This window comes from Natrix helvetica (genome assembly GCF_964273705.1).
Source record: "Natrix helvetica genome assembly, chromosome: 1".
Classification (NCBI taxonomy): Eukaryota; Metazoa; Chordata; class Lepidosauria; order Squamata; family Natricidae; genus Natrix; species Natrix helvetica.
The window spans coordinates 154,505,008-154,526,699 of record NC_138548.1 but is presented as its reverse complement, the minus strand read 5'-3'; the positions used below and the strand labels follow the sequence as shown (position 1 = coordinate 154,526,699).

Below are 21,692 nucleotides of genomic sequence, written 5' to 3'. Positions count from 1 at the left end.
CAAGCATATGGCGCCCCTGCAGGTCTGACTGGAACTTGCGCAGAGCAAGGCAGACCGCCCTCAACTCCAGCCAGTTGATGTTGTGGGCAAGTTCGTTGGCGGACTACCTGCCCTGCACCACCTTGTTATGTAGGTGAGCTCCCCACCTGAAGAGGCTGGCATCCGACGTGAGGATCACATGCTTGGGTTGTCGGAACAGCGAGCCCTTCATCAATGCTGGTGTTTGCCACCACCTGAGGGAGTGTAATACTTTCGGCGATGGGTGAACGCAGGCCCTGGAGTTGCTGGCATTGGCTCTCTGTGATGGAAGGAGGAACCATTGCAACTCTTTTGCGTGCAGCCTTGCCCAGGGAACAATTGCCAGGCAGGAGATCATCTTGCTCAGCAACTGTGACAGCAAAACCACGGGGATGGTGTGAGACCCTTGAACCAGCTCCTGGAAGCTGCGAATCCAATCTGGAGACAGGGACACGAGACATGATGAAGTGTTGATCACCGCTCCCAAGTGTAACACCCTTGTGGAGGGAGTGAGATGACTCTTCTTCTGGTTGATGGAAAACCTGTGGTACTGTAGGGAGTCCATGGTGACTCCTCTCCTGACTTTCAGGTCCCTTAGTGCTTGCGTGTGGGAGGACGACTGGATCAAAATGTCATCCAGATAACATTGTAGACGAATGGGGCGCTTTCGGAGGTCCGCCGCCACTGCAGCCATATCTTTGTGAAGACCCTCAGGACTGATGACAACCCGAAGGGGAAGGCCTGATGCTGGTAATGCCGGCTGGTATAATAAAACCACAGGAATCACCTGTGGGCCAGTCTTATCGGAACGTGGAGGTAGGCCACCTGTAGGTCAATGGAAGTCATCAGATCCCCTGGTCGAAGACTGCCCAGGATTGACTGGAGGGACTGCATCTTGAACTTCTTGTAGGCAGGATGATAGTTGAGTTTTTTCAAGTCCAAGATGGCCCTCCACCCTCCTGAGCTTTTTGGAACCAGAAAGAGGATGGAGTAGAACCCCCTCCTCTCCTGCCTGAGGGGAACTGGTTCTATGGCCCTTATTTCTGTCAGATGACGAATCTCTGTCTCCATGAGCCCTCTCTTGATCGCACACCTGGGGGTGGGACAACGAATGAAATGACGGGAGGGAAGGGAAATGAACTCTAGGTTGAGGCCTAACCTCACTGTTTGCAGTACCCACGCATCTGACGTAGTTGTCTCCCAATGTTCTGCAAACAATTGAAGCCGACCCCCTATAGAGGTATGTGACTGTGGTCATTTGTTGCAGCGGAATGGCTTGTTGGCCGAACCGCCTCGAAATGGGCGTCTAGAGAAGGACTGGTGACGGGTCCTGTCCCTAAAAGGCTGCCTGTCCTAGTTTCGTTTGGAGCTCTGGGCATAAGGGCGTTGGAAGGAATTGGAAGTGGAGGAGGAATTAGGTTGCGAGTCAGTGGCTCGAAAGGACTGCTTCCGAAAGGAAGAATTTCTGCGGTCTGGTTTGCGTGAGACGGAAGGCATAACCTTCCGCTTGTCTTTATTCTCAATAACGACAGAGTCTAAGGCATCCCCAAACAACTTGCCACCCTTGAAGGGGGCAGACGCTAGCTTCTATTTAGATCTCATGTCCGCGTTCCAATGGCGGAGCCATAGTAGTCAGTGGGAGGTGATGTTCACGGCCATGGCTCTGGAAGCAAACTTTGCTGTGTTAAGAGATGCATCTGCGGTGCATTCAGCTGCCGCCATTATTTTGTGAACATTCTGGCGGAGCCTGGTATCACCTTGGGGAATACGTGTGAGCAGTTGACACAACCAGGCAATGGAAGCCCTGCTAAAGAAAGAGGCCGAGGTGGAAGCCCTAATGGCCCACACCCCAGCCTGGTGGGTTTTGTGACAAACCCTTTCTGTTCTCTTATCTTCTGCCTTGAGCCCTTCCAAGAGATCTGGGGGAAGGATGGAATTAGAGGTCAGGGCTGCCACCGGGCCATCGACCTCCGGTAATTTAAGATTGTCCATACCAGATTCTACGGCATAAAGCTGCTTGTCATTAACTCCCCCCCCCCAGGGTCGCCCAGGTCCCTGGCTGCACCCACTGACTTTGCACAATGTCCTTGAATAACTTGGGCGCTTGAATGGTCTCGTCAAACAACCCCCCACTGGGGTCAGTAGACTCCTGAGTAACAGTGGGGGTCGCTTTTTGGTGAGTAATGGCCTTTGCCTTGTATAATATAGACTTAAATAATGAAGGCTTGAACAGCCTGTTAAAGGCGGGCTTATCAGTTAGCAAGCCCTCATCCTCAGACAGATCTGGTTCAGCCAGATCCCCCTCCCCTCCGAGACTGATTCAGCACTAACCACAGAGGGGGGAGACGAGGAAGGCCTGGGAGTCTTAGACCTGCTCTTGTGCCCCTGAGCCGATTTTTCGGCACGTTCCTTGAGGCCCTGGGCAATGCTCAGGGATATTGCAGAAGCAATCACCTCCCTCATTTCAGCTGAGAGAAAAGGTCCCTGGTTCTCCACTGGGCGGATCCCTGCCCTAGAATTGGAATGTGAGGCCGACCTACAGGGCACAGCAGAAGGGGGAGAGTCCTCTTCTTCCACTACCCCACAGTCAAACAGATCTGCACCCCCACCAATAGAGGGGGAAGGGGATCTGGACCCTCCATATGATTGGTCAGAGGAGACCTCCTGTGGTTCTCTCCCGCAGGAGGATGGGGGAGGGGCTGGTTGGGAAAGGCCGTCTCCCTGGGGACTCAGGTGGGTCCGCACGATGGACCTGAGCCACCATGATGGTTTGCCTCTGTGCCCTACCAAATTGCTTCTCTAGGGCTTTTTGGCGCCTGGCATCCACCTTATCCTGACCTGCAGACTCCTTCCTGAAATAAGGGTGTCTGCCAATTTCACTTATAGCTTCCCTGGCTGCCCTCCCTGCCCTTCTACTAAAGGGTCTGTGCACCCCGATGGAGGGCCCTTGCTCAGGAGCTTCGGCAATGGCATCCATGTCCATGCTGCCCGAGATACCGAAAGCCGATTCAAAGGGAATTGTAGGCCTGGAGGTAGATTGTGAGTTCCGCCCATGCACTCGCTCTTGCTAAGGCGCTGTGGTCAGGAGGAGGGGCAGGACTCTGTTGGGACCACAGGTGGAACTTGCTATTGGCAGGGAGGGAAAGGCCGGTGGAGGATGGCAGCTGCCAAGGCCTTCGAATGCCGAAGCACTTGCCCGAAGCTTGCTGCTGGAAGGTGAGGTGGATCCGCTGGAACCTGGAGCTCTGGCAGCAATGAGCGGCAATTCAGTTTTTCGGCGGGGCAAAAAAAACACCTCCAAAATGGCCACCACCGCTTCCCAAGATGGCTGTGCACAGTGAGGAACACGCGGCGTGGCTCCGGCAGATGGACGGTTGCTCCTGTTCGATGTCTTCACCATGCAGCCGCTAGAAACGCTGGATGTGCCTCCCGAATGCCGGACAGGCCACCGAAAGTCCCGCCGGTGAAGATGAGCTGGGCTGAATTGAAAAACTGAGGATGGAAGGAGCCAGAGGGCATGACCAACAGATTTTCAATCCAGTCCTTGGGCAGTGGGACAGAATTTAACCCTTGCTTGGACACTCCAAGTAGTGCACCAGAGAACAACAAATTCTTTGCTATCACCTTTACCGTGGGGATACTGGAAGTTGTTTTTAGCTTTATCTCTAACATTAATTTGAAGAATAAATTGGGTATAATTCAACAATTGAATCCTTTTATGGAGTGGTGTTGATAGTCTCAAGTTCTTAGATTCTTATTTATTCCAAAAGTAGAAACTATGTGTTCTCGGAGTTTACAGGGCTGTCCTTGGTATTAACAGTAATTAGGGCTGGAATATCCATTCCTAAGAAGTGTGATGTCATGTCATTGCACCACTTAACAACAGTATTTCTGGCAGTCCCCAGTTACTGTTGTTAAGCTAAGACTGTGCAGGTTGTTAAGTGAGGAATTCAGATGATTGCAACTTCTGATTTCCTACCAGCTTCTCCGCTGACTTTACCTGTGGGAATCCAAGACTGCAAATCATGTCCACCTGACAATGAGACACAGCATCAACTGGCAATCTAGGCCAGTTGTTAAGCATTCAGATCACAATCCTGTGACCATGGGAAATTGTGCCATATGGAACTCTTGAGGACCTGTTTATTTTATTCAGTTATTTTAGAAAATTTATATAGCCGCCTACTTGCTCACACCGACTAGGTGGCTTACCAGCAATAAAAACACAAAATAGGAAAAGTAAAATAAAAAACAAGTACAGGTTGTAGTTGTAAGTACAACTCGGTTACTGCTGTCACAAGTCAGAACTGTCATTAAATGAGGACTGCCTATATTGTATTGTTATTTTTTTAAGTGTAAACTGCTTAGAATAATGAGAGGATAAAAAAAGCCGTGACGTCACACAATTGTCAATCTCAGTTGAATACAGTGTGTTAGCATCTGTTCCCAGCTAACCAAACCAAAGAACATACTACTTAGTTCCCTTTATTCTAATGAAATTTAAATGAACAAATTTCATTTAACAAACTAGATTGTTCTAATTATTTCTGTACCTTGTAGGGTAACTGCAATTAATCAATCAATGCCAGTCTGCTTACCTTTGGCAATCTGTGCTCCAGCTAGTCTTGCTCGTATTAAACCATGCCTTTCTTTCAGATGAAGGATACGGACCTTTGAAAACTGTGCCATGTATTTGTCTAATTTGTCCTTCAGGTAAGCTAAATTAGAACAGAGGAGAATCATGTATGTGGACTACAGATTGTACCTATTTCAAACTTAACGAATAAAATGGGTCATCAGTCCCCAAAAACTGTCTCCGATACTTGTAAAGGACATTGAAAAATACCAAAAAGTTATTTTCTACCGACAGTTATTATAGGGGGTAGAAACTGTATATCACTATTACCTATTAATCAACTGATTATACATCACCCTTACTAAGAAGAATTGATCCAGTAAAATCTTCCCAAAGTTGCACACATACAAAATACCAGTGATTTATATCAACTGGTCTATCCAGAAATCTACAATATTCTTGAGCTGAAGAAGTTTCTTGGATGAGAAGCGAAACGTCTCCCAAAAAACCCCCCAGAAAGTCCAGTTGCCACTTGAAAAAAAAAAGCACCTTTGGGACTATAATATTCTTGCAATCTGAAAAAAATAAACATACCACCTTCTACCTGTCAAGCTGCTTAAAAGTGTCATGGCTGACTGTTTTAAATAATAAAAATCAAGGGTCCTCTAAATGAAACAAGGATTTGGTTAACAGCTATCTCCAGGTTTGCAGTATTCTTTATGTCCCCACAAAAAGGAAGGAATAAAATAACACTTTTGGGATGAAGAGGCTGCAGAGAATTATTTTTCCTGAAGAGAAAAAAAGAAAACCTGAGTTGCCAACCTTTGAAGCAGTCATGAAAATGTTCCTGTCATCAATCAGCTGCTTCTGCCTTAAAAAATGGCCCAATGATATTTTCTGGGAAATTATTATTAAAGGAAAAAAGATTTATCTATACTAGCTACAATTGACGAAGTATTGCCAAATCTCCCCCCCCCGCCCCGCCCTATAAGGATTTCACAATCTAAAAGTGTTTTTGTCATAACATTTATGGAATTTCCCTCTCTCTATAGGCCAAAAGCAAATTCTTTCTACTAGGCTTCAGCAGCATACTTAGCTGATCTTCCATAGCTTGCACACAAGCATCCAATGATCCCAAAATATTCTGCATGCTTTTAAGTCAAATGCATATGTATGGCACATTTGTTTCTAAATTGTAAGGGGAGGAAAAAATATGATATAATTTAGGAGAAAGGATGGAAGAATCTGGAGGCGGAGTGAAAAGAGGGATCAGACTAGAATCCCTACGTAGCCACAAAGAACTAACTGCTGTTGACTCTTATCCAAGCAGGTGCCAATCATTAGTTGAGGAGATTCCTGTGCATAGGCATGAGAAGCAATAAATCCATGTATTGGACTTTCATGGATGGGGGCCCACTGAAGCAAAATAAGGCCATTTTGACATTTCAGGGAAATATATGGGATGCATTGGAGAACCTCAGTAACTTCTCTCATGATGAAAAAAATGTTTTGTTTTCAAACAACAAATTATCAAATGGCATGTTGATTCTAAGATGCTGACTTACCTCTTGTGCTAAAATCATCCACCAAAATAACTTCTTTAATCAATTCAGGGGGGGACCGGTTGAGGATACTATGGACAGAACGCAGGAGAGTGGACCATACTTCATCGACAAAGCACATGATAACGCTAGTGGTGGGAAGGTCATTGTGGACAAGAAGATCTGAACATCTGGAGCAAAAGAAATTAATAGCATAGCATAATATAACATAAATAAACACTTGATACAAGCTTACTGGTAGAAGTGAACATTAACTTATTTAATTGCCATAAAAACTTATTTTACTGATATTTTCTTTTGAGGAGAGTTGAGCACTAAAAATAAATTCTAGTTACTATATTTTTTGGAGTATAAGACGCACCGGAGTATAAGATGCACCAAGATTTTGAAGAGGTAAATTTTTTTAAAAAAGTGTTTGCACTCTGTAGGCCTCCCAAACCCTCTGCACGTCTCATTTTTTGTGAAAAACGGGGCATGAAGAGTTTGAGAGGCCTGCAAAGTGCTCCTGGGGGCGGGGCGGGGGAGAGCAAAAAACAGCCCGTTTTTCCATAAAATGGGCCCATTTTTGCAAAAAAAAAAAAAAAAAAAAAGGCATGCACAGCCTTTAGGATGCTTGTAGAGTGCTCCTTGGGGTGTGTGGGGGGGGGCACAAATGAGCAAGAAAGGCCCATTTCCACTCATTTTTGCCCTCCCCAGCCCCCAGAAGCATTTTACAGGCCTCCCAAACCCTCTGCACATCCATTTTTGTGAAAGGTGCATGGTTTGGGGAGGCCAAAAATGCTGTATTCAGTCTATAAGACACACCCAGATTTTCACATTCTTTTTGGGGGGAGGAAAAGTGCATCTTATACTCCGAAAAATACAGTAAATAATACCTCTCAAAATGCAAACATTTCGTCCCTGGCAATTAAAAGTTGTGGAAAAGAAATCTGAGTGTAAAGCTATCACTTGAGTACCTGAATCCAATACAGCTAACAGCATCAGCTGTTAAGCATTGCTAGGCATCTGCTTAATGGAAATTGAGAAATAGTAATGACATAATCCTATAATACATCTCAATGTAGTGGGGAGCATTGTGAACAGTTATGCCTGCTCAGTTGCTGTCAATGTACTCTCTAGTTAGGGAAGTTGAAGGTTCTTACTCTTTCTTCTGATAATTTTTTTAATCTCAAAATTAAAGTTAGATTGTTCAAACTTCAAATATAAACTGTTTCTTCCATGATCAGACAGTGACAGGTGCATATCTGTCATATCTTCTTCTGCATAGCCGACCAGGTGAAGACAACAAGTAAATGAGCATCAGGGAGGAAGAGGATCTGTTCAAGGGAAAAGGCCCCATTTAGGATTACAAACTGAATGCTTTGGCCAATTCCATCGGCTGACCTTGACTGCAACTGCACAAATACTATTGTAACTAAACAGTGACTGAGTTTCTGACAAAAAATATCAGAGTGAGAAATCCTGCCATTTACAAAAAGGCCACTTCTGGGGACTAATGAGCTGGTTTTCACTGAAATTCACAGACTTTTTGCCCGAACCTGGGCCAGAAGTGGAAGCATCTCAATAAGACATGGTCCCCGGCCTTTAGCACTGTCGATTTCGGTGCCTACAATGTGCCTATGTGCTAGATACAAATCATAAATTTACGTTGCGCCTTCATGCCACACAAGATCCAATTTACATTACATCAAAAGAACAGAACAGGCTGGTGCAGAATTTTTTACACATTCTAAATTTAAAAAACAAGCTTTTTCTGGCCCCTTCTAGTAAGAGCATTTTTCAAGTCCTTAATTCAGACACTCATAATATCTCATTCCTGAGTGAAAATTTCAGATCCTCATTAATTTCTAGATGGGCCCAGACAGATTTGCCTGGTTCTCTTCAACTGTCAAAAGAATACTGAAAATAGAAGTATTAGGAGAAGGGGAAAGCTTAGTATACCAAAGAGCAGATATAGAACTTTTAAAGTTCAATTTAAAATCCAGATTTGTGGTCTGGTTTGATTGCTTCAGTTTTGAGAGATATACTGTTGCTGTTCAATCACTAAGCCATATCCTATTCTTTAGAACCCCGTGGATCATAACACACCATGCCCACCCTGTCTTCCATTGTCTCCCTGAGTCTGCCCAAATATCAATGATACTATCTGCCCATCTCATCCTTTGTCGTCCCCTTCTCCTTTAGCCTTCAATCTTTCCCAAAAAAATTTCCAATGAGTCTTTCTTCTTTCATTGGTGGCCAAAGTATTTAAGCTTCGAGATACATATTGCCAGCTACAAAATAGGCTTTTCAGGCACATCCACATTATATTATCTTAAAATACGTCTTTCTCTTCCTTCCATACCCAGTTCTCAGATTGACTAGAAGACTTTTTTCCAAGAAAGCCATGGAGCTTATTGCCATTAGATAGGATGCTGAAAAAAACAAGACGTAAAAAATTCTGCAACTGTTACTACCCAAAGAAAACAACAAATTCTGTAATGAGATTTTAAAAAATGGAAAGACCCTTGCCAAGAATTTGTGATTGGGGATATGTTTTCCAGTTTCCTCTAAGGGTTGATCAAGAAATGGGAAGACCGAAAAGTGAAAAACTATAATGAGGCGTGGTGTTTTCTAAGCATTCCTGCAAGGAGGCAGGGTTATTATTTACTTTATAATATTATTGTTAATTTAATAATAACATTACTACTGGTATCCTCAGATAGCTGCGAAGCCTTGTAATAGCACTCTTCCATATTCCATCCCCACATAAAATGTAACATTTTTCTGATCTAACATTGCATGAAGAAACATGCGGCTGGAGATAAATACTCTTATAAATTTGTCACAATATTCCAAGCTGGACGAGGTCAACCAAAGCACTTTAGTAAATTAAAAGAAGCTAGATGCAGCCATTCAATGCTACTCTGACCATGAATATCATAGTGGAAGTCTACTATTATTATTACTATTAGTCTTCTCATCGTTCCTATCACCCATCTCCTTCTACTTATGACTGCAGCACTGTAACTTTGTTGCTTGTATCCTTACGATTTATATTGATATTTTTTCCTGATTGCTTATTTGTATCCTATGACTATCATTAAGTGCTGTACCTTATGATTCCCGAGGAATGTATCTTGTCTTTTTATATACACTGAGAGCATATGCACCAAAGACAAATTCCTTGTGTGTCCAATCACACTTGGCCAATAAGAATTCTATTCTATTCTATTCTATTCTATTCTATTCTATTCTATTCTATTCTAGCAGAGAAGGGACCCCCATAAAGGACTTCCAACTTAAGTGCTTTCCTGAACAGGAGTTAAGTTCAACCACAAAGAGTCTATGTCAAGTTTAATTGAGAAATAACCCATACGTGGCACTAACTGTTGATAGAATTTCTGTTTGTATTAATACATCCTTGTCGCTGGCAAAGAATAGTCCCCAGTGGATGATAAAAATAAAAGATCCAGGCTACAGCCTGGATTTTTATTAGCCAGTTTCTGGTTTAAAATAGCACCCCCGCCTCCTGTGATCACGCAGGGTGGCCAAAATAGTCTTCAAATCCCAAGGCACCTACATTATTTTTCCAGAGGAAAATCTTTGTTGAAAAAAAAAACAAGGCTTGGCAATCACAATGTGTTATAAGGAAATAGAAGTCAAGAGAAACGAAATAATTTATGAAGAGCAAATACTGTGGATTTTGTGGTACAAGGAAACTAAAGGCAAAGCAAATGTAAACTGTGCGTAAACTGGAAGCATGTAATACCTAATGTTTTCCAACTGCCCAGAGATTACAGCGTCCAGAAGTCTCAGCCAACATGGCCCCGGATCTCCTGGGAGTTGTAATCCTGATTTAATAAAAACCCACCCACTCTCAACTCCATTTTGTCAGCTGTCCCTGAATCACATGTGGTTGGTGGTTCTGCTTCATCAATAAGGGGAATCTTTCTTTCTAATCAGTCTCCAGCTCCATTTTATTTTCAGTGCCTTTCTCCTGGCTTGGAATTGAACCAGATGGATTTTTCTTCCAACAATGGGAATCAGTTTGGAAAAGGCTATAGTAAGAAAGGGCAGAGTAAATCACTGAATCTACCTCTCTATAAATGTGTTCCACTACTACTACGATGACCTAACACTATAGATTGATCACCTAAAATTCCCTAGCAGAAAACTGCAATGTGAGTTTATGGAAGTTATTTTTTATTCTTAACACAATTGTTACACAAGCAAACCTAGTTTTATTCCAGCTGGGAGGGAAAAAAACAACAACTTGATTTCCAGTGCACTCTAGTGGCTGCCGGTTGGAAATGTGAGATTTCAGAATGAATTAGTTTTGGTACTCAGAAGATGATAAGAATGTCAGGAAGACAGCAAGAACCTTTTAGTTATAAAGCTCTAGTGATAGTGACAAAACCCTAAAACATTCTGCATCAGTATCTGAGTGCCATGTGTCACACTGTTCTTACAAAGAATTAATAAAAAGGCTAACCTATGATACTTTGCTGCCATGTATGCCCCAAGTTATGAACGCAGATCGCACACACTTTTAACTAGGCCAAGGTACTTCCAAAAACTTTCATTTTAATATAGTTTTAATACAATGTAAAATAACAATTCACAATTGTCCTTGAAATTTTCCTCTAGGGTCCCTACCAGATGAATGGGGCAGGACAGAAATGTTCAAATTATTTTCCCCTTATTGTTTATTATTGCATTTTTTTAATGTGTGGCAAAGACTTTATTTTAAGCCAAATGTTTAAAAACATTGCTACATCTTGTGCTCGTTCCAACATATTTTACTGCTGTGCAACTTAAATTATATTACAGTCCTTGATTTATGACCATTCATGTAACAATCCTTCAAAGTTATGGCTATCTTGGAAAAATGATTTATAACCTGTCCCAGTACTTATGATCATCATATCATCCCCACAATCACACGATCACAATTTGGTTGCTTGACAACCAGCTCACATTTATGACAAGCTGTAGCATTCTGAAATCACATGACAATGATTTGTAATTTTCCTAGGATATGTGCACATATATGCTAGTCGTTCCCAACTCTAGGGGGCGGTGCTCATCTCCGTTTCAAAGCCGAAGAGCCAGCCCTGTCCAAAGACATCTCCGTGGCCATGTGGCTGGCATGATTAAATGCCGAAGGTGCACGGAACGCTGTCACCTTCCCACCAAAGGTGGTTCCTATTTTTCTACTTACATTTTTACATGCTTTCGAATTGCTAGGTTGGCAGAAGCTGGGACAAGTAATGGAAGCTCACTCCGTTACGTGGCACTAGGGATTTGAACCACCAAACTGCATACCTTTCTGATCGGCAAGCTCAGCATCTTAGCCACTGAGCTACTGCGTCCCTATTATTATTTTCCTAGCTACTGTCCAACAAATGGGGAAGCTTGATTGGCTTAATGATATGATTCACTTCATATGTTCATTCGTTCATTCATTTATATTTATTTGCTGCCCATCTTGTATCCAAAGACTCTGGGATGCTTACAATAATAAAAAATATTGAAAAAACATTAAACTCATCCATTATAAAAATACAACAAATAAAAAACAACTGTGGCAAAAATGATTACAAAAAATTGGGTCTGGTCACATGATGACTGTCTTTACAACAGCCCCAATTTACTATGGAAATTGTAGTCCCAATTGCGTCCATAAATCAAGGACCTATCTGTATCATTGCTTTTTTAAACAATTGTTTTATTATATATTTATCTATTTTATTAATTGTGAGATACTCTGGAATGGGAACAAATTGAAAAGAAAGATATAAACGTCTCAAAAAAAGAAAGAAAAGAAACACATTGCAATTCTTGCTATATGACTACCAGACCTATATAAAGCAAAGGGTACTACTGTACAAATAGACTACTATTCTAAGAGGAAGGCCTCAGTGTTATTTTTAATGTTGTTAAGGATGTTACAATAATCCATGGGAAATGTTATATCCCAGTGATGGCGAACCTATGGCACGGGTGCCACAGGTGGCATGCGGAGCCATTTGTCAGGGCACACGAAGCGCTGCCCTGTCAGCTGGCCAGCGCGCATGCTCGCACTGGCCAGCTGAGTTCACCCTTTTTAAAAGCCATTTTTCGCCATCCCCAGGCTCCAGAGGCTGCCCCCCCCCCCCCGGAGGCCCTCCAGAGGCTTCATGAGCTTCCCTGAAGCCTCCGGAGTGTAAAAATCCGACCCTATGGGCAAACCGGAGGTTCGGGAACGGACTTCCAATTTGCTTAGAGGTTCGTTTTGACTGCTCCTGAGGCTTCAGGGAAGCGTCCTGAAGGTCCCTGAAGCCTTCGGACCACTCAAAACGACCCTCCGAGCAAACCAGAAGTGACTTCCTGTTTGCTCGGAGGTTCATTTTGACTGCTCCGGAGGCCTTCTTGGGGGTGGCGTGGGAGGCTGTTTTCGCCCTCCCCAGGCTCCTATAAAGCCTCTGGAGATTGGGGAGGGCGAAAAAAGCATGCAAAAAATGGGGGGTCGCGCCTGTAGTGTGCGCATGCACACTGGGGGTCGCACATTGCATTATGGGTGTGGCACACCCGCACACGACCCCCATGCACTCCCCCCACTTATGGCACGCAAGCCAAAAAGGGTTTGCCATTGCTGCTATATCCATTCCAGGTCACAAAATGTTGAATTACAGGTAGTTCTGGACTTACAACCACAATTGAGCCCCAAAATTTCTGTTGCTAAGTGAAACATCTGTAAAGTGAGCTTTGCTCATTTTACGACCTTTCTTGCCACAGTTGTTGTTAAGTTAGTAACATGGTTGTTAAGTGAATCTGGCTTCCCCATTGACTTTGATTGTCAGGTCACAGAAGCTGATCACATGACATCCGGACACTGCAATTGGCATAAATATGAGTCAGTTGCCAGGTGCCTAAATTTTAATCACATGACTGCAATGGTCATACGTCACTTTTTCTAGTGCCATTGCAACTTTGAACGGTCACTAAATGAACTGTTGTAAGTTGAGGACTATTTTAGTAGCTATCAAGTCAAGGGCTAAAGATATTCCAGAAAAAGAGCCTCATAGAAATGACAGCTACAGAAATAGGAAATACATGTAGTTGAGAATTTTGTTTTATTTTCTTTTATTTTTAAAAAAATTGATGCTGTCCATCTCCCCTAAGGTGAATGGAAAGCTGATGTTTGAATGACAAATATACATCCACTTCAAAAATCACAAATAAAGGGTATGGATTCTTCAGTCCCTAGAAACACATTAATATCTCTGCAAACCTAGAGCCAGCCTTTTTAAAGTGCTCAGTCTCTAAAGAATAAACACGGATGAAGTGAGGTGGGAGTAGATTTGCCTGAAATGTATATAAATGCAAAAAGGTGAAGGAACATAGCAAGTTGCCTTATACTGAGTCAGACCATTGTTGCCAAGAATGCTTTCAACATTAGAAAATGGGTGCATTTAAAGTGTATATTGTATGTATATACACTTTAAATGCACCCATATGTATGTATATTGTTTTGTTTTGTTTTGGCAATTCCATGCATTATATCCCTCTTCGTATAGCCAAACAAAGTAAAATGCAGCAATGTCAAAAGAAAACAAAATTCACTTATATCCAGAAAGACTTTAATTTCTAGGAGTACCAGTATTACTAATGATGTTTAAGTGTTTTGTTTGCATATACTTAGTAGAATAAATTGATTTGTTTGGAGAACTGGCGCCCTTTAGAAAAAAGAAGGGGAAAAAAACTACTTGCAAGGCTGTTTTTCTGGTCATGTTGTCCAAATAAAAGCTTTCCCCCCTCCCCCACAACACAGTCAGCAAACATTGACAGCCTCAAAGCAAGCAACGTTTCAATATGACCCACTAAGCCTATCAAAGAAGTACCGCAGAAAATCTGTAGATCTCTAGCCGGTGATAAAGATTTCTCTCATTTCATTGAATTTGTCATTTTACATCATGCTGTTTTAGAAAAAAAAAATAGAAGAAGAGTCCAAAGGTTTTGGTCAGGTCTTCTCTGCATGAACAAAAGGCTGAAGGGAAAGCATTTTTCTCTATTTCTATTTGCAATTCAGCTAAGGGTTTGATGGATGCCTTAAGGGAATCTTTACCCCTTAGGCTAATATATCTTCCAGCAGATCTTGAGAAGGCCAGGGCAACCTACCAAAGAACTCCTCCCACAGAGAATCAGTTCCTCTAATCATTTTTCACCAATGTTTGATAGGGTGGTTGATCCTATCCTCCCAACCTAAATGGAAAAGTTTTTTTGTTGTTGTTCTGTTGGGAAAATAGTGGATTGTAGCTCAATGCAGCATGCCTGTTTTACATGACAAGGCTCTTAGTTCAATGACTGGCATCTCTGATTGAAACACAGATCAAATAGCAGTCGATGGGAAACATTATTCTCTGCCCTTTGCCATTCTGGGCTTCGTAGTCTAATCAGGTAATCCTGTTGCATTTGAGAGCCTTCACTCTGTTAAGGTGGCCCTGAAGGCTGCCCAAATATTGCCATAATGCACCACTATCTCTGGCCAAACCCAAGGATATCAAGTACCAGTCACAATATAACAACACTCCATTGTACAAATAATCTGATTTATAACATGAATGCCAAACTCCAGTTTCTGCAGATGATATACCAACATGTATTTATGACAATATTCAAGGCAGATTATTTGAAGGTTCTCTGGTGCCTTTATTAATGTCCCCGTGCTTCAAGATGTTAAAGACAGCATTTGTTGGCCTACCTACTTTCAAGTTCAGTTAGACTGGCAGACAAAAGGGGAAATGGGAAACAGCTTTTAGGTAGAAGAATTTAACTCAAATATGAGCGGCTACTTACCTTCCTCAAAGGCCTCTGGAAACTCACATGTTTTGCATGGCTTTAATGGAGGGGTCAAATTTATCTATCACAATATTTCTGTACTGCTCAAACATTTTACAGTTTTTAAAAAGAGAGCATCCATGCAAATAAATTACAACTGGAGCTCAAGTCAAAAGGTTCGGGCCAAAATCTTGATGGAAAAGTTGGTTCCCATCGGAATGGGGCCTTTTGTCTCCTAGCATTGGCCGCCCCTCCTTCTCTGCCAACATTTCTCCTCGGGCAATTCTCCTCGGATGGCACGCCCCCACCCATTTGCCCTCGGCAATGGGCCACCGCCCATCCGTCCCACAAGCTTCAGTGCTGCTCATTCACCATACAGGTGGTTTCGTTCTGGGTTTTTCACCGCCTGGGACAGTTAGTCGCCATAGCTTTACAAACCACATTTACCGTTCCCATAGCTTTACAAACACAAGTAGGATGAGGGCTCTTCCACCACCCCTCAGAGCTTCAAGTGTTCCCTATTGAAGATGCTGTCTGCAAGAGCCCCTTAAACTCAAGTAGGGTGAGCAGCCTTCTTAAGCAGATTGATTCTGCAACTCAACAGTTACTAAGTCATGTGTGCTTTTTAGGTTAAAACAGCACCTGGTATTTTCTATATTAGGTATCAGAAACCAACTGTTTAAGACACATAAATGCTACTTTAAATATATGCAATTCCCAAATCAGTGCACTTCTCTCTATAAGCCGATTATCATGCATGGGTAATACTGTTTTCCACGGCTCTGAAAGCCTGTGTTAAAATGAAATAATGACAGTTCGCCACTGATTTGATTCTGTGGCTGAGTTCACACATCACAGGAAGCTATATAATAGTTGTGCTGGTTTGAGGGGATGGTGGCTTATATTGTCTGAACTAAGTCACCAAGATTTGTAAACTATAGCTTTCAGCTTAGTACTATACAATTCTTTCTCCCTAAAACAGAATAAAAAACCTAATTGAACTTCTTTTTTTAATAAAAAGTAATAATAACAGAATTATAACCGAAAAAATGACATTTAAACAAAGGAAAGGATGCTAAATACAGAAGCAGGATGAGGACTGGAGAACTATGTAATGCATTCATGCCTGGGAACAATATTTGGAGAAAACTAATTAAGGTTAACTTCAGACCAACAATCAAGTAAGCAATACCCCAATCAAGAAATTGCCAAAGAGCCATCAGTAAACAGGCCAACCAAAGAATCCCTAAAACCAACCCCCCACCCACACAGACTGGGAAGCCACCAGAATATAAACTGACAGCAAACAACACTCCTTACTAGCACTGATGATGTTACCTAGTTAAGGTAATGAAATGTCTGCAAGAAAACAAGCAGGCTCAGAGACCACCAAGGACCCCTCTAAAAGGAATTCATTGATAAAATTTAAATACTGCCTATCTCATTCAAAGTGACTCTGGGCAGTTTACAGAAAACTATGTGTTTCCTATAATTGGATGTCTGTGACCTTTACTGGTTTAGCACCAGGGGTGGTGATGGATACTCCTGAAACTGGTTTCAAACTTCTGTTTTCTGTTTGATGTTGTAGCTGCCAAAGCAAAGTTCTTCTTGCAGGAAAATTGCTCCTCCAAGGGCCAACTTTGTTCTTTGAAATAAGCAGAAAGGAAATCCTTGTGTTCCATATTCAAGGCTACACAAATAGTTTGTATGTGTGTATGTCTGGGTGTGTTTACACAATTCAGCACATCACTCAGTGTTAACTTTTTGGTAGTAATGATATCTAATCTGATGGGCCAGTTTCCAATTTCCATGCATATCTTAGTATCAGCATGAATATTCTAGTTGTACAGTTCCACTAACAAGATTCCAGATGTAAAAATCCATAGCTATGTTTCAACTGTGACACACCATTTTAAATGCACTCATCTCATAAAATTATGTACACTCACCGTAAAATTAGATAAAGCAAGTATCCTACGTCTAATTTCTAAACAAACTTTAAAAGGATTGCATTGTTCACTTGCCCAATGTACTTCTACTAAAATACTAAAAAAATACTAAATTCAAAGTACTCAAAGTACTCTTAAGTCCTTAAACAATTTGAGATCTTGCTATTTGAGCTTCAAGGTTAACATCTGATATTCTGTATTTTTTTTTAAGTATTGGGGGAGGCCTTTTCTATATCGTGGCCTCACATTGTTTGGATGCCCCCTCCCCCCGAAAAGCATGAATATTATTGTCTTTGTTGGCTTTGAGGAAAATTGTAAAGGTTAATTCCACTCCACATCTTGCTAATTATGCTTATTACCAATTTGCTGATACAAATGTATCTAATATGTATTAGTGAAGTACTTTTGTGAATATTGTATGTTTAAAATAGTATCTCTTTCTGAAGGACTACATCTGAACCATGAATCTTTAGCCTTTTATCTTATTTTAGATTTTTTTAAATCCTGTCTTTATTTTTATAAATAATTCAAGGCTGTGAACATATCTAATAATACTCCTCTTTTCCCCACAACAAACACCATGTGAGGGGAATTGGGTTGAGAGGCAATGAGTGGCCCAAAGTCATCCAGCTGACAGGAGGGACTAGAATTCAAGAGATTTTTGGTTTCTAATCTGTTATCTTAATCACTAGACCAAGATGTCTTTTGTTTGTTTGTTTGTTTGTTTGTTTCATAGACTCGAGAGTCCCTACAAACCTTTTCGGAGGGGGAAAAAGGGTATTTTCCACTCAACTCACACCAAATGACTGGGTGGAATGTAATACTTAAATGCATGTTACATATTTAAATGCATACAAATGTTATTACAAAGCAAATCAATTCTGCTCAATGCAGTTATCAAATACTGTATGAAAAAAATAACTGTATAGTATAATAATATTTATATAATATATCCACATTCATGGACTCCCATGAAATCTATCCTCGGGCCTTCAAGAATTCCTGCTCTAGACAAGCATTTGATAAATCAGCAATTGCACTAGCCCAAATGTATACTATGCAGCGTAAGTAATTGCAGCTTACCCAGCAGGCCTTGTGTCATCAATGGCACGATCAACTGGGATTAAGTCACTGAGGTAGACATTGAAATTCCCTTCATTCCATCTCCTTTTGGCTTCTTCCTCCTTCTCACCAGGGACTTCAGCAGGGCGCCCAAATTGACCTGGTGCTCCGGGGTCTCTTGGGGTCAGGGTCCTATCAATCGTTAACACTTTGTGCATCCTAGTATTTAGTGCGAAATCCACATTACTCCAATTAGGTTTGGGGAATTGCTCTTTGCCTGCTAAATGGCCTTTATCAACCTTCCCCAATGCTCCTCTTTTGGCAAGGATCCCTTCCGCGGACACAGCTTTAATAAGGCCTTCTATTTGGGTTGTATTGGTGGCTTTCCCCTTATCGTCTGGCAACTGAACATACTTTCCCATCGATTTAAATCCTTTGGTGCTGGCTTGGAGATGCTGAATTGCTGGGAAAACCATAGGGACCAGCTCCTTGGTTATAAACACCTGTTGCTTTTCTGACAGAGCATCCTTTACGGGAGGTATTTTTACATTCTTCCTGCTTGGCAGGTGTCCCTGAGCTTTTTTATTCAGAGATACTTCCTTCTTCTCTGATGTCAAGGTATTCAGCTTGCCTGCAGGTAAATCCCACCTTTTTGTGACCTCAGGAACCTCTATTGCTCTTACTAGCCCCCCAGTCCTGTTGGCTTTGAGAAGACCATGATTGGCCTGCCATTCCTCAGGCATGTTTCCAGGGGGGACACCACGTTTTAACCCAGCCAAAACCCCATTATCTGTGAACTCCGCGAGCACTAACACCTCCGTTCCTCCGGCGCTCTTCTGAGCTGGCACCTTCTGCAGGGCTCCGTTTGGAAGAGTTGGGTTGACAGGCGCTCCCCTTCCAGCCACTATTAAGTGGGGCTCCTGCTGACGTAGGGCCAGAGCCGTCTTTGTCTGCCGGGGGTCGCCGCCGGTGGCTGCCGCCCCATTGATTTTCTTCTCCGGGGCCCGGGGCCCGGGTTGAGCGGGCGGTCCCTGCCGTTTCAACGGGAGTATGTCACGCAAGCCGGGTATTTTCCCGGGCGCTGCTTTGGCCGGGGTCGCGCCGGGGGATAAGCGCTGCCCTCTCCCTTCCGCGTCCCGGCCAGCATCTTCGTTGTTCCTAGAAAGCTTCTCCCCGTCTTGTCCCGGGAACAGCGGGGAAGCTTCGGGCGCCTCTCGGGACCACCGCCCCGGGCCATGCTCGGAGTTGCGCCAAACTCGCCCTGCTGGCCCCTTTTCTTCTCCCCGCGTCTCTCCTTGCAGCACTTTGGTGCCGCTCTCGCCGAAGGACAACTTGAGGGCTGCCATGTCAAAGATCAGCCAAACCACCGAAGCTGCGAAGATCAAAGCCAGGGCTCTCCCGCTGCCTCGGCAAACCTTCCGGAATTTATTCATTTCGGAGAAAGTTTGCCTCTCTTCTAGAAAACGCTTTTCTTCCGGCCGACCCCGGGCCTCCTTAACCTACAGAGGCAGCAAGAGGAGCGAAACGCGGAGCCCCCTCGCCCTGGAGTTCGCCCGCATCTCGAGCTAGGAGAAGTCGCCTGTTGCGCTTTGCCTGCGTGGCATATTTATAGCGCGGCATCCACGTCTCCTCGGCTTCGCGTGGCGGGCCTTGCAGCCGCATGTCCTCAGCCAGCCAGTCAGCCTGCAACCAGGGCCCGAGCGGCCGGAGGTGCAGATTGCAGTCTCTTCTTAGGAGTCCCTTTCCTATTTCTCTCGGCTGCCTGGGGGATTCTCCACTCTACTTGCTGGGGGGGGGAAGAGGGGGGGGGAGAGAGATTAACAGGAGGCTGCAGGATCAGCTGGAGAAATTGATCCCAGCCACCGCCCCCACCGCCCTGCCCAAGCTGGTTTTCTTTCTCTGTAATTCGACACCGGAGAGAAAACAAAGTGCAAACTTCTTACCGCTTTGGCGTGGCCTCTGCTACCACCTTCCGAGATCCCAGATAACTTTGGAAAAGCATGCCCAAACGCCAGAAACCAGCCTGGTGCCTGCCTCTGTGTGTATGGGGCTCACCATGGAAGTCATGGGGGAAATTCTCTTCAGAAGATCCCTTGCACGATCTTGAATGATTCTTACGTTTAATCATTAATCGCCCACCCTTTTCCTCTTCTTTGGCAAGCCACGGTTTGTTTCATCGTGGTTTATCGAATACATGTGCTGAGTTCAGAGGTTACGCTAAGGCGCGCAAGGTTCACCCATCACAGTTCGGTGATTTAGCTGACATGCTAATGCCAGGAGTAAGCAGACCGCGTTTCAGCTCAGCATGTTACTCCAATGGCTGGCGGCCATGGATCAAAAAGATGGGGGAGGGTGGGGGTGGGGAGGTTTAAGGGGAAGGGGAGAAAGCACAGTTTATTCTTACTACTTTCTGATATTTGGAATAGGAGCAACCAATGAGAGTGTTTTCAAATTGTGTTTACTTTTAAGTAGGCTTTCAGGGAGGACTCAAACTTAACAAAAACCATCTGGGCATAAGAGAGACTAGACGAAAAATATTAATGCAATAATAAAATAGGTCAGAAATTAAAAAATAAAATAAAAATAAAATTCCCTCATGACGGAACATTTTTAAAGGTAGGTGCAAAGCAAATGACTCTCCCTAGGTAGAGGCCTACAGAGATGATGTCCCACTGAAAAAGCTCCTTTTCCAGTGTGGTTTGGTTACCATACTTTGCATCAACATCAGTCAGAGGAGATTGTATGGGTCTTACTCTCTACTGGGGAGAAGTGTTCTTCCTCATGTCTATACTCCAAAAAAATACAGTATGTCAGCATGGGATTTGCAGTCTGTTGCTAGCCCTAATCCTTCTCTCTGTTAAGTCACTGTAGCATAACTCACAGCTGCTCTTGGAGAGACTCAGAAAAGGTGGGGGGAGATATCTCAGTCATGGATTGACAATGAGATGAAGGCAATATCGTGGAGCTATGGCAGAAAAAGATGAATCCAAATCATAAAAAGCCTTTACAAGCGAGCCAAAAGTTAGCCAAAGCTAACATTACTTGGTAGAACTGAATTTATAACTGCATAGTTATTGGATACAGTCTTTGCTTCTTATTTACTCGTTTATCTTGGGTGTTCTGAATGGTGCATGAACAAGAATGCAACATCTGCATGAAAGTAGATACTTGGTAGTTAGTGAGATATGGCTCAGGAAAGATCTCACTCTAATCTTACATCACAGGTTTTGATAATATGAAGCTGCAATCCTAAATCTATTTTACCTGGATTGGTTTCCATTGAAATCCATGTGACATATCTGAGTATAAAAAATGTTGTTGGTCTTAAAAGTTAGTAATTTTTTGTGTAGCTTCAGGTAGTATAAAAAGTGATAAAGAAAAGTAGAAATGCATATGTAATAGTTATCCTGGACGTGGAAGAGCCTTCTACCCAGCACATTAAATAAAAACACAAGGTTCAGTGAAGCTATCCAAGACAGCTGCAGTAGAGTGGATTAGGATCTATAGGTTGTCTACTCTTGCTGTAAATGATAGCAGCCTTTATGGACTTAGTTCACATATACTGCTAAGCCCAACACATTTTGGCCTGGCAGTATATATGAATTTAGCCATCATAGAATTAAGCACACGAAAGTTTGTTGCTGTACCTTTGGTGTGGTACAAGGAAATAAATTTTAAGTTGCCATGCTGTGGTTTCAAACATCTCTGTGATGCTCTATTTGA

General features: G+C 42.9%; 1 protein-coding gene across 1 annotated transcript in view; it reads right to left on the bottom strand.

Annotated features, from left to right (window-relative positions):
• The window catches only part of GALNT5 (polypeptide N-acetylgalactosaminyltransferase 5), a 47,639-nt gene extending 27,883 nt beyond the window's left edge, over nucleotides 1-19,756 (bottom strand). The window contains exons 1-3 of the mRNA XM_081932652.1: nucleotides 17,991-19,756; nucleotides 6,160-6,326; nucleotides 4,617-4,736 (exon numbers count right to left, since the gene is read on the bottom strand). Of these exons, the coding sequence (XP_081788778.1) occupies nucleotides 4,617-4,736; nucleotides 6,160-6,326; nucleotides 17,991-19,402 (1,699 nt within the window). The 5' untranslated portion in view covers nucleotides 19,403-19,756. The remainder of the gene's footprint in view (nucleotides 1-4,616; nucleotides 4,737-6,159; nucleotides 6,327-17,990) is intronic.
• Between the last annotated feature and the right edge of the window lie 1,936 nt (nucleotides 19,757-21,692).